The sequence below is a fragment of the Periplaneta americana genome, chromosome 14 (assembly GCF_040183065.1).
Source record: "Periplaneta americana isolate PAMFEO1 chromosome 14, P.americana_PAMFEO1_priV1, whole genome shotgun sequence".
Lineage (NCBI taxonomy): Eukaryota > Metazoa > Arthropoda > Insecta > Blattodea > Blattidae > Periplaneta > Periplaneta americana.
Genome location: NC_091130.1, coordinates 47,476,258 through 47,493,238, shown reverse-complemented (window position 1 = coordinate 47,493,238; position 16,981 = coordinate 47,476,258). Strand labels below are relative to the sequence as shown.

Sequence of the window (16,981 nt, the reverse complement as noted above, 5' to 3'; positions counted from 1 at the left end):
TTTAAAAACTTATTTCCCCTCTAATTTCTGTATCGTTCATAACTCCATTATTCAAATGAGGGAGTCAGAAGATATTTCTAAAAAAAAAAAATAGCTAAGTGCATCCAGGGTAAACTAAAGCATAACAATTTTTAGTGGCAATTGGCTATATCTTTTAATGATATCACACATTAAAATTTAAAATTATTGAAACTTTACGGAATTTACGAAAATTTAAACATTTTTATTACATTTTCTCAGAAGTTACGTTAAGTCCCCTTTGTTTCTGACCCCTTCAAATATATTCCTGTAGCTTGAAATAGTCTTTTCTTCGTTACCTTGACATCCAGATAAGCTATTCCCTGACAGTGCAAGTACTCCAGTGCCGAAATCAGCTGCCTCATATAGTGACACACTGTGGCTTCCAAATACTCGTCACTTTGCTTGCAGATGAAGGAGAAAAGCAATGGTCCGTTCACCCTGCAATAACATAGGATTTCAAAGTATATGGAGAAACAAGAACAGTTAAACTCATTACGTATCACATGCTCTTTGACTTAAAAATTTTACTTACGTATTACAAGAAGTTAAGTGTTTTCTAAATGCCACAAACCTACACATAATGAACCGTAAATCATGACATTAATTTCAGAGAGTTAATCTTTGAGATATCTCAAACACGAAAGTTCAATACAATTTTGTTCGATTTTGCTTACATTTCGAGAAAAAAATATTTCAAATTAAATGTTTAGTAGAGTTTTGGAAACACTATTGACTAAATTCCCGATATTCTCAGTCAATTTACGAGGCAGTGAATTCTGATAATGAAAGTTTGATCGAATTTTCATTTTCCCCCTTAAATTTGCAGAAATTTGATCCGAACAAATGTAAATTTTTGTTCCTCAGATTACAATAGCGAACAACAAGAATTTTGCTCCGACTTAAAACAATGTGTCCCTTATGGTTTTGTGAGCGCTGAATCCGAATATGCATCTCTTTACTTCATATCACGTAAGGTTTTTAAGATATATTATGATTTCACTTTTCGATAAGCGCTCTTCCAGGAAACATCTGGCACAGGTTGGAGGTTGTAAACCAAAACGAAAGCTAATGCATATTATGAGTTTATGACCTATTGCCTGTTTCTTATGGTTGTTGACATGTTATTTTGTACTTCTAATACATAAACGGATATTGGTCCCTTCTACTCAGTAAATTTCATAACAGTTCAAAGTGAGGTCTACGCAATGAATAAACAAGGGTGTGGTTTTCAGTATTTAAAAGAAAAATTTACCAATTTGAGTGAAAGCAAATTAAAAGAGGGCATTTTCATCGATCCACAAATTCTCAAAGTTTTGACTGTTTCTTTGTTTGAGGAACAACTTTCAGTTACAGAAAAAATGGCATAGCGCACTTTCAAAGATATTTGCTCAAATTTCCTTGGAAATTCTAGGGCAGACAACTACATCGAATTTGTGGAAACTATGTTAAGTGCATATCAGAAAATGGGGCGTAATATGTCTCTCAAAAATAAACTTTTTACATTCTCATTTGGATTTCTTTCCTCCTAACCTTGGAGCTGTAAACGACCAGCATGGGGAAATATTTCATCAAGATATATCTGAAATGGAAAGGCGATATAAAGGAAGATCGTCATCCAATATGCTTGCAGACCATTGTTGGTTCCTTTTAAAAGATAGCCCCAAGTCTAGTTATAAACGGAAGTCATCCACAAAATCTTTTTAATTGACAAGTTCAAATTCCGAGATTTTTCTCATTCTACATATAAAATATTTTTATTGTTGTTCTATGTTTTGAGTTTTAAACTATGTAACATCATTTCTGTATCCAGTACACATTTTTCAAGTATTATGAAGCATTTTGAAACCCTAGTCTGTTGTAATTTTATTAGTAGCAGTGAAAAATAAAAAAATAAAAAGTTTTTTCATAAAAAGATTCAATTCACTTTCCCTGGGAAATGGTACGTGATGGGGGAATTTTGTTTTTAAATTCCGATTTAGGGCACACATATTAGTAATATTCACTTATTTTTATTTCGGAGCAAGACAGAAAGTAAAAATTTATTGTTCAATAATTTTACATAATACAGATCTGCAACAACGCTGTAAAATGTTATTGCCTGGAGTCAACAGATACATATAGCTATATGTACGTTTGTTAGGGCTTACTTACTGGCTTTTAAGGAACCCGAAGGTTCATTGTTGCCCTCACATAAGCCCGCCATTGGTCCCTATCCTGAGCAAGATTAATCCAGTCTCTACCATCATATCCCACCTCCCTCAAATCCATTTTAATATTATCTTCCCATCTACGTCTCGGCCTCCCCAAAGGTCTTTTTCCCTCCGGCCTCTCAACTAACACTCCATATGCTTTTCTGGATTCACCCAACCATGCTACATGCCCTGCCCAACTCAAATGTCTGGATTTAATGTTCCTAATTATATCAGTTGAAGAATATAATGCTTGCAGATCTGCGTTGTGTAACTTTCTCCATTTTGCTGTAACCTCAGCCCTCTTAGCCCCAAATATTTTCCTAAGAACCTTATTCTCAAACACCCTTAATCTGTGTTCCTCTCTCAAAGTGAGAGTCCAAGTTTCACAGCCATACAGAACAACTGGTAATATAACTGTTTTATAAATTCTAACTTTCAGATTTTTTGACAGCAGACTAGATGACAAAAGCTTCTCAACCGAATAACAACAGGCATTTCCCATATTTATTCTGCGTTTAATTTCCTCCCGAGTGTCATTTATATTGTTACTGTTGCTCCAAGATATTTGAATTTTTCCACCTCTTCGAAGGATAAATCTCCAATTTTTATAGTTCCATTTCGTACAATATTCTGGTCACGAGACATAATCATATACTCAGTCTTTTCGGGATTTACTTCCAACCCTATCGCTTTACTTGCTTCAAGTAGAATTTCTGCGTTTTCCTTAATCGTTTGTCGATTTTCTCCTAACATAGATAAGAAGCTGATGTAACCCATTCAATTCTAATCCCAATGTGTTATCCTGAACTTTCCTAATGGCATATTCTAGAGCGAAGTTAAAAAGTAAAGGTGATAGTGCATCTCCCTGCTTTAGCCCACAGTGAATTGGAAAAGAATCAGATAGAAACTGGCCTATACGGACTCTGCTGTAGTTTCACTAAGACACATTTTAATTAATCGAACTAGTTTCTTGGGAATACCAAATTCAATAAGAATATTATATAAAACCTCTCTTAACCGAGTCATACGCCTTTTTGAAAGTTTGTTAGGGCTACTGAAATTTAAACAATCAATGCAAACATAATTAAGTTTAAAGACAGCTCTGGAAATATACTTTCTCTTATGTAAATTTACCGGTTAACTACTTCAAAAATTGAAGTGGGAAGGAACTATTTCTAATTGGTGGAAGAAAAATATTGCTTGCAGTTTCTATCTACACGATCAAAACGGAACAAAACCCACCAGTTTTTCCACCTATAATATTAATATCATTTGATTTCAAACTAGTAAGCACTGAAACCCGTTTCTGGCAAGCACGTGATTCCTCGCCTCTAAGGATGCAATGGTGGAAAACCAGTTGCATGCAGTGTGACTGCTGATAAAGGTCATACATACAAAATGGTGGCTCACGCTATATGTAGAGACACTCACAGCTCCATGACGATGGTGTCCAGGCCAGGCTGTGGGGCACCCTCAAACAATGCTAGAGCCCTCACTATGTTGCTGTGCTGGAGACGCGCCATTAGAGAATATTCTGCCTGTGTCACTTTAAGTGACTGTCGCTTTTCCACAACCTGCTTGATCGCCACCTCCTGTGCTGTTCCCCTATCTCTCGCCCGTTTCACAATCGAAAAGCGACCATGTCCCAACTCTTCCAGCTCGATGTACCGCCTGTGAAACTGGTCTTGCTGCCACGTACTGTTTTCTGGTTGTTCCTGCAGAGTGACGAGGGTAGAAGGAAGTCCTGAATTTATCCTGAAGCTATACTTCTCCCCGGGTTCTAGTCCTTCCACAACATTAGACAGGCCCTGTATAGGACCTCCTCCGACTGTTACCCACGATCCAGAGTCATGTTGGCAGCACTCCAATGAGTAGTGTCCACTGGGAACTCCATCCCACTGCACCAGTACACTTGAACCTGTGAGGGGTTGCACCGATGGCGCACCATTCACATTGTCTAACAAACCTGAAAAATGAAATTACCGGTACATTAACAAAACTGAACATCTACAATGACAATCAAGAACGAAGGTGGCTCAGTTTTGGGTATTTTTACGTGTGTAGCGTAGTGTGTGTCTGTGTGTGTATATTTATTTCATGTCACGTGACCATAAGTCAATCAGTTTTATTCAGTAGTCATATAAATTGTAGGCATATAATAAAATGTATACTTTCAAGCTAGTTCAACGCAATAAGTTTTGTGTTATACAGGGTGATTGACGAAGATTTACCGTCACGCTTATTTCCAAAGATATTCCGAGCAAAAAAGTCAAATAAACATTTGTCTTAATCTCAATAATTTTAAAGTTACACTAATTTGAAGTTGTTTGTAAAATACCTTTTTTATTTAGTTTAAAGGGTAAAAGAATATTACAAATAGAGACTGAACTATTCAGAAGTATCATTTCTTTAATTGGCTAGTGTTCTGAATAATACAGATATATTAATTTGTCCTACAGAATTGATCTGTAATATTGACACTTAATATTTGAGGAGAAAAATTCGACTTAATATGTGAGGAGAAAAATTCGGGAAACCTCACCAATAGCTAGTAGTGCATAATAACTGCGGATTCTCGGCCAACAAGTCACTCAGCTGAGTGCGCTCCTAGTATAATGGCAGTTGACATTGGATATATACGTCAATATACAACATATATATGCCTAACTTGGAGTCAGGCCACAAAAAGGGAAACATCATAGGAGGAAGGTTCGATCTGGTGCTGTGGATTGAATTCGGCGTAGCTCAGTGGTCAGAGCGCTTGGTACGTAGAACCAAGGACCCGGGTTCGATCTCCGGCGCTGGAGCGAATTTTTCTCCTCAAATATTTAGTTTTCTGAAGTTAAAAATGTGTTGTCAATTGCTTTGTACAGATTTTGTTTTTCAATTTTTAACTAAAAATGACATCATTCTTACGCACTTATCACAAAAATTTTTACAAATCATACAACTTTAGGAACTTGTTTCTTTGCAGTTCAATTATGCATCCTAATGTACAGTCTTGAATAATTTACAAGAATGTTGTGATTTGTAATAATTGTTGTGATAAATGCGTACGAAAATGTAATTTTGTAGTTAAAAATCGAAAAAAAAAAAAATTGTACGAAGCAACTGTGGAATTCACAACACTTTTCTAGCTTTAGAATATTAACTAATTAAAGAAATGATAATCCTGAATAATTCATTCTTTATCTGTAATATTCTTTTACCCTTAAAACTCAAGGATAATGGTATTTTACAAATTTCAAATTAGTGTAACTCTGAAAATATTGAGATTAGGACAAATGTTTATATGATATTTTTTGCTCAGCATGTCTTCGGAAATAAGTTCCGTAAGGGATGGTAAATTCTCGTGAATCACCCATAAATAAGCCAGAAAAATAGTGCACAATATTTCAATATATTTAATACCATACATCCGACATAATTATATATCTTGCAATTTCTAAAACAAATTGGATCATGAAATCACATGACTGTGCATGTGCAAGAAGTTTTCTGAACTGGGTCACCTTCAAAGGTGACAATGTTATATAGGTCTAATACAAAAATACTGTATCAAATTTCACAATATTTCCTGTCTACCTCAGTTCATTAAGGATAAACTAAATCTAAATTGCCGATATAACAAACTACGAGTAAAATTAAGTTTGGTGGAACTTTAGTTAGGCGTTTTAGACATAGCAAGTTTTTTAACACATGACATATATGGAGAGTTAGTTCAAGTATTTATGGTTATATTTGTAAATGAAGAAGGAGGGATGTGGCGTCCCCATCGCCCAGTGGATTTTCTCATTGTAAGCAGCCACCCGAGTAATGGCGGGAAAACCATAGCAATAGAGTTTAGGAAGAAATGTCCAAACTGCGCCTCAATATTAGAGGATTTCTGTTAAAATCGGTTTTTGTCCTTGGAGGTACATGAATGTCGAATAGGTGTTACCAAGAAATACCAAGTTAAGAGATAATGGACTGAACATCTGTCAAAAAATCCAAAACCTACTAAAGGGAAAGGCGAAACCTGGCGCCTAAAAACGAGGCCCTTCGACTAAGGTATGGAACCCCAACAGAAGAGTCCCTGGTCCTCCAAGTTGGGGGTTGAGCGTACAATCCCATCCCGGAAAATTTTATTGTAGAGAAGCTCAAAGAGCATGATACCGGACGGACAAAATTATGGTGATATAAAGCGCGGAAAAATGGTTGGGGACCAGAAATTGGTGGCAGGTCGCCAAAGATAGGTACGCCTGGAAATCAATTTTGAGGGAGGCTGTGGCCCACTTTGGGCTGTTAAGCCAATGATGATGATGATTTGTAAATGAATGTGTTCAGTATAATTTCATTTCAAATACAAATCATTTCAAATAAGTATGTTCTCACTATGCAAGATTTACCATTCTCAAATCCAAATGTTTTTGTCCGACATTTTAATTTTTCGTAACTAAAATCCTCTATGACTACTCTACGAGCATCACTTTCAACTCTTAACAGAGATGACCAGGCAAGCTCCTGCAGGAAGTTTAGGGTTGTTAATGAATAATAATAATAATAATAATAATAATAATAATAATAATAATAATAATAAATTTAATTAATAATTATTATATTATTATTACTTCGGAATATGTATGATAAGACTTTCTTGTGTTAAATTTTAACGTACCTTGTTAACATGTTTCGACCTATTTTTGGTCATCTACAGAACTGGTCGTTGTTGGTCTTGGCGCCTCTTGTTTCCTGTGAGAGTGCATTCTCAGTGTAGAGTCAAAGAGTGTATGTGTTTTGAAATTGAGTTGTGTGTTGAGAATATCGTTGGGGTGTGTTTTCGTGTGTCTGTATATTTCATATTGTTCTAGTGTGTTGAGTTTCTGGCTTTTTGGTTGGATGTGCAGTATTTCCATGTCTGTGTTGAAACTCAAACACACTAGAAAAATACGAAACATACAGACACACGAAAACACACCCCAACGATATTCTCAACACACAACTCAATTTCAAAACACATACACTCTTTGACTCTACACCGAGAACGCACCCTCACAGGAAACAAGAGGCGCCAAGACCAACAACGACCAGTTCTGAAGATGACCAAAAATAGGTCGAAACATGTTAACAAGATACGTTAAAATTTAACACAAGAAAGTCTTATCATACATATTCCGAAGTGATACAGTGTTAAAAGTTGTGTAATCGAGATGTATTAATATTATTATTATTATTATTATTATTATTATTATTATTATTATTATTATTATTTCGCAATGTCGTACATATAAGAACATAGCTCAGTAGTAAATAAGCTGAAGTAATATCACTAACCTGTGACACTAAGATTTGCAGAAGTCACAGCACTGCCAGCATCATTTGAAGCCAGACAGGAGTATTCCCCGGAATCCGTAGGTTGACAATTTTCAATAATAAGAGTCAGAAATCCGTCTTCTAGCACACTGACAGAGTACCTCCCTCCACTTCTTATCACAGTCGAAACTCCTACTTCACCAATACATTTTCTCCACGCCACATTCACGTCCCCCACTTCGCACTGAGGGTGACACTGTAGTCTACACCGCAATTCCACTTTCTCACCGCATGGCACAATCACGTCACAAAGCCTCTCCCGAAATTCCGGAGCAGGAGTGGCACACTCTGGTATCAGTGAGTCACTTGCAGACTTGTTCGCTCCTCCAGTGACTGACAGCAGAGGTGAGCCCATGCCTCCGTCGAATGACCTCCTCTCTCCTCTTCTACCGCCTCCACTGAAGCTCGGCTTGCGAAATCGGAAGGACCAAGGCTTGCGAGGCAATGTAACATCGGTGCCCGGATGGTGATGTGGTGGTGGTGATGGTGATGATGAGACAAGATGTGGGCCGGTAGCCAGCCTTCTTCTCCATCACCTTCACCACCATGTCGACGAACAAGATAACCCCTTATTGGGGAAAATGTCACTATTTGAACGTTTTCACCTCTGCTGGCTGTCAGTTCGTCACCTCTGATTGCACGGAAGTCTGCTGCTACTTTTACTACAGAGCCAGGAGCCATCATGGGTAGTGCCAAGGATTCAACCTAAAAATACATATCGTACTTAATTCAATAAGAATATCACCATTATGGAGCAAATCTAAGAGTTATGGATAAATTTACAGCATATTCATTGACACTCACTTAAAAGAATGTAGCCTATTAAGAAAATATATATAAACATACATAACATAAATACAGCATGATTTAAAAGATATTTATGAAATGCTAGGTGATGAAATATAATGTTATTTGGAATGTAAATGTAAATAAACAAATACATTATTTGGAATAGTTTCTGAAATAATTACATTTTAAATATACAGTACTAACATGCGATACCATTTATCGTGTATAGCAACTACTTTTCTTTGCCTGTCTGTATGTCATGTTTACTCTGAAAGGGGTTATGTTTTGTAACACTTCCCTTTGATGTTCGAATCTACTATGGTCCGTCCCAGAAATCTGTGGGGTAGAAAGACGAAACAAGACCTCTGCGCAAGTGGTATGTGGGGGGGGGGGCTACGGCCAATGACTGCTCTGGGGGAGGCACTGCTTGAACGAAGCGAGCAATCACTTGCAGGAAGGGATAATTTCTATCTGAACTCTACCTTTTACCACGAATATCTTATCCCTTAGCAGACTCTAGCTGATACTGCCCGCAATACACTCCAGCACAGATAGACTTTGTGCCCATATGCGCGAAGTTACTCCACAGATTTCTGGGATGGACCATAGAAGATAAATTACGTCACTAATCTTAAAAATACAAGTAGCTTTACGGAATAATAAATAAACTCGATTTAATCCTATTATTATTAAACTTGCACTCTATGTAATGGATGCTGCGAAATATCCGAGACGCCACAGAAACATACGAAAAGATGTCAATCATATGAGCAATTTCTCTTACAGTATATGCTACAGAATCAGTTGTACTATTGTGCATGCTGAAATCTTATAGATGGAGGATATTTTGTAAATAAGGTTGTACAGTATGATAAAAGTTTATATAATATGGTACTAACGAGTATTTTCTAAGTAACAATAACGAAGTATTTAATGATATTTTGAGGTTATTATAATCCTAATTAAGTAATAGTAACAGAAATCGCATCATAATATCGCTTTGTTTCAAAGTACATCTCAAGGTTAGAGAATCATGTAGATTATTTTTAAAAAAATTAGAGATTCTAACCTTAACAAATCAATACATATACTCTACAATAAATTTCCTCTTATGTAATAAAGAATCATGTAGATTATTTTTTAAAAAATTAGAGATTCTAACCTTAACAAATCAATACATATACTCTACAATAAATTTCCTCTTATGTAATAAAGAAAATTTTCCAACTAACTCAGCCATACATAGTATAAATTCCCACAGAAGGAATGATTTTCATACGATCATCAAATTTATCATGCTTTCAAAGGGGAGTACGTTACATGGCGATAAAATTGTTCAATAGTCTTCCTGAAGACATTAAGAATCATAGCCAAAACCTTGCATTATTTAAGACAAAACTAAAAAATTACTTAATATCTCACACTTTCTATTCTGTAGATGAATTCTTGACATTTCACAGTACTGTGTAAATATTATAATAATATTAAATGGTAAACATATTACATTGTATAAAATATTATTGTTATTAAGGTATTCATTCTGTACGTATTTCATATTTGCATTTTATATGTATTGCATTTTATTGTTAAACGTAAGAATTGGACATGTTCTTTATTCTATGCTGTAAAGCAAATGTAAGAATATTATGGAACAAATAAATCTATCTATCTATCAAAATATTGTATGTATGTCTGAAACGATGCCTTTTTGTAAGTTATTTTAGTCCTCTAGAACCGTAACTCACAATATCCAAAACAAATATTTATTCTTTAATAATTCATAAACTTATATAAAACAAACGATTGTACTTAAAAACAGTCATTACAATTTAGAATTATAATAGATGCCGTATTTAAAATAATTACTGCCAAATGGTAATTAGTGAGACGTAAATTTTTGCTTAATTTTCAAAAAACATGTTTTTTGATATTGTGACTTATGATTCTAGAGGACTCGTTTAGCCTATATCTGTTTCAAATAGTCATATCTTTCACCACCTAGCATTTCACATAAACCTTACGAATCATCCTGTATTGTCGCTTACTAATTCCCATTAATGTGAAATTTCTTTATTTAAAAACGGCAAATAAAGCTACAGCTATGCTCTAGTTCATTAAACCAATTACGAAACATTAATCAGAACACTGTACAGTTAAGTAAAAAATGATAGCACACTCTTTTAAGACCTGAAATATTTCTTAGTCCATTAGGCTTAAAATCAGTTAAGAAAACCATGAATTGAAAGTCATCGTGTTGCTTCAGCCATAATATTTTCCAAAAGGAAATTAATGAAGGCGAACATCTTCAACAAGGGGTAACGTATCTGGCTAATATGGAAATCCATATTCCTGTTGGCGCTGTGTAGGTATATTTACAACATTTAAAAAACTTCAAGACTTGAACGATACTTACAAAATACACAGAATTCAATCATTTTTTACTAACTATACAAAAGAGAAATCAAAATAATATAAGGAAATAAATCAAATTAAAGCCTTACAAAACACTGGCAGAATCCCACGTACTATACAAGAAAGAAAAATTAGATGAAACTGAAAGAGATAAAATTATGATTACAGACAGCCAAAAATTATATTTTTAACATCAGTAATCTGAAATCATAATTTTCGAAAATGAACTAGGCCCAGTCGATAGAGATAAAATTTGGCAAGCAAGAAAAAATATAATTTTCATAACATTCTGTATAGACTTTTTGGTATTTCACCATATCCTAGAACGTAATATTTCCAACTTCGATAACTACATAATACAGGTTCCATCATCAGGACAGATACATACTGCTTAAGACTAAAGGAGTCGCTTATTCTGTTGGAATTGTTATGTCCGGCGCATCTACTGTTCTCTTTCACATACATTTATATTAAACATAATGTTCATGTTATTCAGATGTCTTATTTGACTTCAGAAATTATTATCTTATATGCCGGTAAACAAAAGCGAAATCCATTAACTGAACACAAATATTTTACTGCTGCTAGTCTAAAACACAGCTCTAGTTAGTCCTAGACTATTTCATTCTCTTGTTAAAAAAACCCTAAATTAACAAGTCTCAATAATAAAATAATTAAAAAAAAGAAGTATTTAATATAACATTTATTTATACTAATATATATTTTTCATATAATCCTTTCTAAATCATGTTTATTTTACTCATTTTCTTTCATTAATTTTTTATTCATTATTGTACACTCATCATTGAGTCATCACCTCACATTTTGCTCGATTGTCCAGGTCTAAGCCAAATCAGGCATCGTTATCACAGGAAAAATGTATTGTCTCCCAAGGAATTTCAAGGAATTAAGCCCAGTATCATCACAAGGCTGGTGTCACATTGCGATCTGCTGGGTTGATTTTCAGCTCAAGGGGTGCACAATGGGCCATTTGTGCCTAAGTGTTAAAGATGTAATATTCACCCTTATATTGGACAAAGAAGAAAAAGTACACTACCGGTAATGTATGTTTTTCGCCATATAGTTATTTATTATAATACTGATACATACATACATACATACATACATACATACATACATACATACATACATACATACATACATACATACATACATACATACATAAATGTTCTGCCTCAGGGCAAGTCTTTCACTGCAAAGCTAGCATTCTCCAGTCTTTTCATTTTCTGTCTTCCTGTTGGTCTATAGTATATCTTAATGTCGTTTATCATCTTATATCTTCTTCTGCCCTGAACTCTTCTCCCGTTCACCATTCCTTCCAGTGCATCCTTCAGTAGGCAGTTTCTTCTCAGCTAGTGACTCAACCATATCCTTCTTCTCATCCTGATCAATTCCAGCAACATTCTTTCTTCATCCACTCTTTTCAATACAACTTCATTTCTTATTATGTCTGTCAGTGTTATAAGCTCCATTCTTCTCCATAATACTTCTAGTTGCCTCTCTTTACTTCGTCGTAATGTCCATGTTTCTGCCCCATACAATGCCACACTCCACACAAAGCACTTCACTAGTCTCTTCCTTAGTTCTTTCTCTGTAGGTCCGCAGAAGATGCTCCTTTTTCTATTAAAAGCTTCCTTGGCCATTGCTGTCCTTTTGACTTCCTGGCAGCAGCTCAGGTTATTGCTTATAGTACACTCCAAGTATTCGAAGCTGTCCACTTGCTCTACTGCCTTATTTAGTATTCGCAAGTTTACCTTCTTTATTTTTCTTCCGACAATCATGGTCTTCGTCTTGTTTACATTTATCTTCATCCCATACTGCTTACAGCTGTTATTTAGCTCCAGTAGCATATCCCATAATATCATCTTCTCTTCTGCTAACACCACCATTCACCAGCAAATCTTATACATTTTATTCTTCTTCCTCCTACTATCACCCCTCCCATGTTCCGAAAACAGTTCTTCACCAAATTCTCCAAGTAGATGTTGAACAGGGTAGGTGATAAGGGACATCCTTGTCGTACTCTTGTCCCAATTTCACTTCCTTCTGACATTTCGTCTCATATCCTGACTTTGACTCATTGTTTCATATAAAGTTTACTGAACAGCCTCCTCTCTTCACCTATTTTCTTCAGAAGGTCTATCAGTTTGATAACATTGATATTAAATTAATATTAGAGTGCTTTCCTTTTTTTATTTTGAGTTCGATTTTTCTTTTCCTTTTGTTATTATTTTAAAAATATTTTAAAGTTATTCTTTACATATTATAATAGTGCAATTTGTAAAATATTTGTAAATATATGTCGTTTTAGCTAGTAATCAATTCAAATTCTGAAATGTTGGAAATGTTAAATTCTAGGATGCGGTGGAATACTCAGAAATTTATTTTTTATCATATAAACTGTGAAAGCCTAGAGACACTTACAATTAGAACCTTATTTTCGGAACCAGATTTAATTGCAAATATCAAAAGCAAAAGACTCCATTGGTTGTAACAATGAGTTAAGAAGAAAAAAATTTCCTTATAAAGAACTACATGGTAGGAAAATCCCAACAGACGTAGACCGTTAGGCAGACCAAGATCAGATGGAGTGATCAAGTTCGTCTGAACCTGGAAAGCGTAGGAGGAAATGAAGAGAACACAGAATAGAGAACACTTGTGATGAGGCCAATATTTCCTGAGCTTCGAAGCACCATGGAAGTACCACAACTAAAGTAAGTACCGGTAACTAAAGTGAGTAAAGAAATTAACTAAGATAAGCAAAGTAAGTAAGTGAAATAATTTAGTAACACAATAATCGTAGAAGCCACACATTTTTAAATGTTTGCATAATTAAAAATAAGCTCACTTACAAAATTAAATCCTCAGAATAACACTTAGGCAGGAAAGATTAATACCATAACTAGGCCTATATTGTGTAAAAGGAAGTGTGCCAACCATATTAATTTATTTCTTCCATATTCATTCTACGTACACTTTGAATTCACATTTCTTCACAGACTTGGAGTATATAATGATGTTTGATATAAAAATTAAATGTAAAGAATGCATTACGGTACTACTTTTGTAATAGTGTGTGTAAATGTACCGGTACTAATAATCATTTTTATTACGCGAGAAAGTGAGAGAACTAACCGACAATTTTTGTTTTCAACCCAGACAAGAATTCTATTGCACGTTTAGCAAACACAAAAATGAAATTTAGAACCAAAAATATATAACACATCCACTTATACGTGGTACAGTCATTAAGTTCTGACACTGACGCCTAAAGGGTAGGCACCCACAAGAATCTGGATGTCTCAGAAGATGCCGCGTGATACGGCGTACACTTAAACAGATCGACATCCTCCCTCAATATAGTCGCCGTTGGCCGCTATGCACGTTTGCCAACGTTGGTGTAGCTGTTGGAAGCACTGCTGAAAGATGTTGGCAGGAAGACGCCGTATGGCTTCTCTTGTGGCAGTCATGACCTTTTCGGCCGCATAAAAATTACGCCCACGTAGGATTGATTTCATGAGGAGAAAGAGAAAAAAAATCGCATGGTGCGAGATCAGCTGAGTACGGAGGGTGTGGCAAAACAGCGACCTGTTGCCTTGCAAGTTCCTCTTGGACAAGGATGGAGCGATGTGCAGGGGCGTTGTCGCGTAGCAACAGCCAATTCTTCCTATGCCAAAGCTAGGACGCTTACGACGAATTGAATTACGTAAACGGCCAAGAATCTCTTTGTAGAGGATCTTGTCTACAGTTGCACCTTGTGGGATGAATTCTATGTGAACAATTCCATTTGAATAAAAAAAAAAACTTAAAGCATCACCTTGCCTTTTGACCTGTCTTGTTGCGGATTTTTCTGTCGTGGAAATAATGGCGTTTTCCAGGTGGCGGATTGTCGCTTCAGTTGCGGATCGTAAAGGAAACACCATGTTTCGTCTCCAGTTATGATCGGTTATAGCAGTTTCGCCTAATTTCTGACAGAACGTGATGTTTGCCCGTTGCTCAAACTGCAACATACTCGAGTTCCGACGCGCGCATTCAAATCACCGTCACAACAATGACCGTAGTTCTGCTTACACTATATGCACGTAACTGTATGATGCTGGGACGAGAGACTAACTGACAAGGTACCATATCACGGCGCCACCTATCCATTCTAGTGCACCACACCGCCATTATGCCCTCAGTCTCAGAACTTAATTAATGTACCACGTAAGTTTCCATTTATTCATGAGAAACTGAGAATTAAAGAAAATAAATCTTCTATAACTAATGCATATACTACACACTACTGCGCACTATTAAAAAAAAAATAATTAAAACAATTTCGAAATAAAACCGCACAATACATTAACCCTTGTCAGCCTATGTATGCCATAGAAATATCAAATCTCTAACGAGAAAAGATAATTTTTTTTAACAGTTTAGAGACATTATCAGACGAGTCACCTGCCCCTTGTTTACACGAAGTTATACAATCCCATATATTTTTATTCAATTCCGCAAACGTATCTTAAATGCAAACGGGAGTAGTGTACTGGTATATCTACCATACCAGAAGAGGTGATTAAGATGTGTAGCTAATAAAGGGTGAAGGTTCTACAGTCTGATCCGTCTGGGTATGGATAAAATTAATTTATTATTATAAAGCTATTATGATAGCAGGAAAAATTTCTTTCTGGTTATATTATGATTAAAAGACGAAAGTTTCCATATATGACAATCAACAATGCATAATCTGAAAGGACAAATGAAAATCGTACATGATTAAAATGGCTACCGGTACTACAAATCAACAGCGGGCACAATGTGTTAAATTTGAGAGTGTTAAAAGAGTTCAAAAGGAATTTCGATGTGAGTATGGTGTGCGTAATGTACCTAAATATGATTCCATAATGTTGTGGTATCGAACATTTGTAGAAACAGGTTCTGTGTTAAAAAAAAAACATGCAGGAGATCCCAAGAAAAACCCAGTACGAGAAGCACCTATCTCTTGGCTTGGCCCCCAAACTCCTCAGATCTAACTCCTCCTGACTTCTTCGTGTGGGGTTTTGTTAAAGACATTGTCTATTCACAAAAACCTAGGAACATTGATGATCTGAGGGTAAAAATTACTCAAGCTTTTCAACAAATCACCCCTCTTACGTTGTAACGGACATGGGCTGAATTGCATCACCGTTATGAGTTGTGCAGGGTGCGCAATGGAGGTCATGTTGAGCTCTGAGAAATCTCCCATCTTTCAGTGTTGTATGCACAAAGTTCCAGCAAATAAAGTTCAGTAGTAAATGTTTTACGGTGTTTTTATTTTATCCATACCCAAATGGATCACCTTGTATTATTACAACTTACTGTAATGCCTTTGTTTTAATATGGAAACCCTGCAAATGTTCCACATATTTCCTCCTTATTGATTCTACGTCAGCAATGTCGTAAATGGACAGCAAAACGAGGCCATCAGTCGGGCATGTGTTGTAGAATGGTCGTGCTTTCAACACTAACACCTTAAATACTGTACTTACAAATAATTAATATAAACCTAATACGAGTATGTTATTAATTTATCTACGTAATTTTATTGCGTATTGAATCCTCCCCTGAATACGAGATCACTCACTTTCAGGAGAATACCGGTACACAATTTTTGTATATTGATAATAATAAAACACAATTTACAATATGTCAGTATAACCTAACCTATGAAAGATACTTACTTCAATAGAATTTTAAAACCAATTGTGTATTAGTGTCCTGCAATGTTCGAACATGAGAGAGGCAACCAAGACATTACAAACTTCGTCTTATTTCATATGAAAAACATCTGTGCTAAAATTCTTAAGCGGTTAAAGCATGAAAGGCTGGGAGTGTAGGACAGCTAATATTTTTAAAACAAGGTGGAACAAACACGACAGGCCTCTTCCTGCAGACCGAACTTCATCATGCTCGAAAAATGTGTATCAAACATAGCTCCTGTATTGAATTAGTTGAATTGTAATTTACAAGTTGCACAAAAACTGTAGCACCAGGTGTGATTTATTAATCAACAAGTAGAGAGGTCATATTGTACGTATATTCGCAGAACAAAACATTTCACACAATTTTAAATCAATTTTTTGTGTCCTGCAGTTTGAATTGGCAGTTTGGTTTTGTTCATCACTTTTCCTTTGTAATATGTACCTCTGCGCAAATTTCCAAGGAGAGAC

The 16,981-nt window shown here is 35.6% G+C and overlaps 1 protein-coding gene across 1 annotated transcript in view; it reads right to left on the bottom strand.

The window, feature by feature from the left end:
* Nucleotides 1-248: 248 nt before the first annotated feature.
* The window catches only part of LOC138712997 (kalirin-like), a 30,327-nt gene continuing 13,594 nt past the window's right edge, over nucleotides 249-16,981 (bottom strand). The window contains exons 2-4 of the mRNA XM_069844678.1: nucleotides 7,527-8,270; nucleotides 3,645-4,179; nucleotides 249-459 (exon numbers count right to left, since the gene is read on the bottom strand). Of these exons, the coding sequence (XP_069700779.1) occupies nucleotides 249-459; nucleotides 3,645-4,179; nucleotides 7,527-7,920 (1,140 nt within the window). The 5' untranslated portion in view covers nucleotides 7,921-8,270. The remainder of the gene's footprint in view (nucleotides 460-3,644; nucleotides 4,180-7,526; nucleotides 8,271-16,981) is intronic.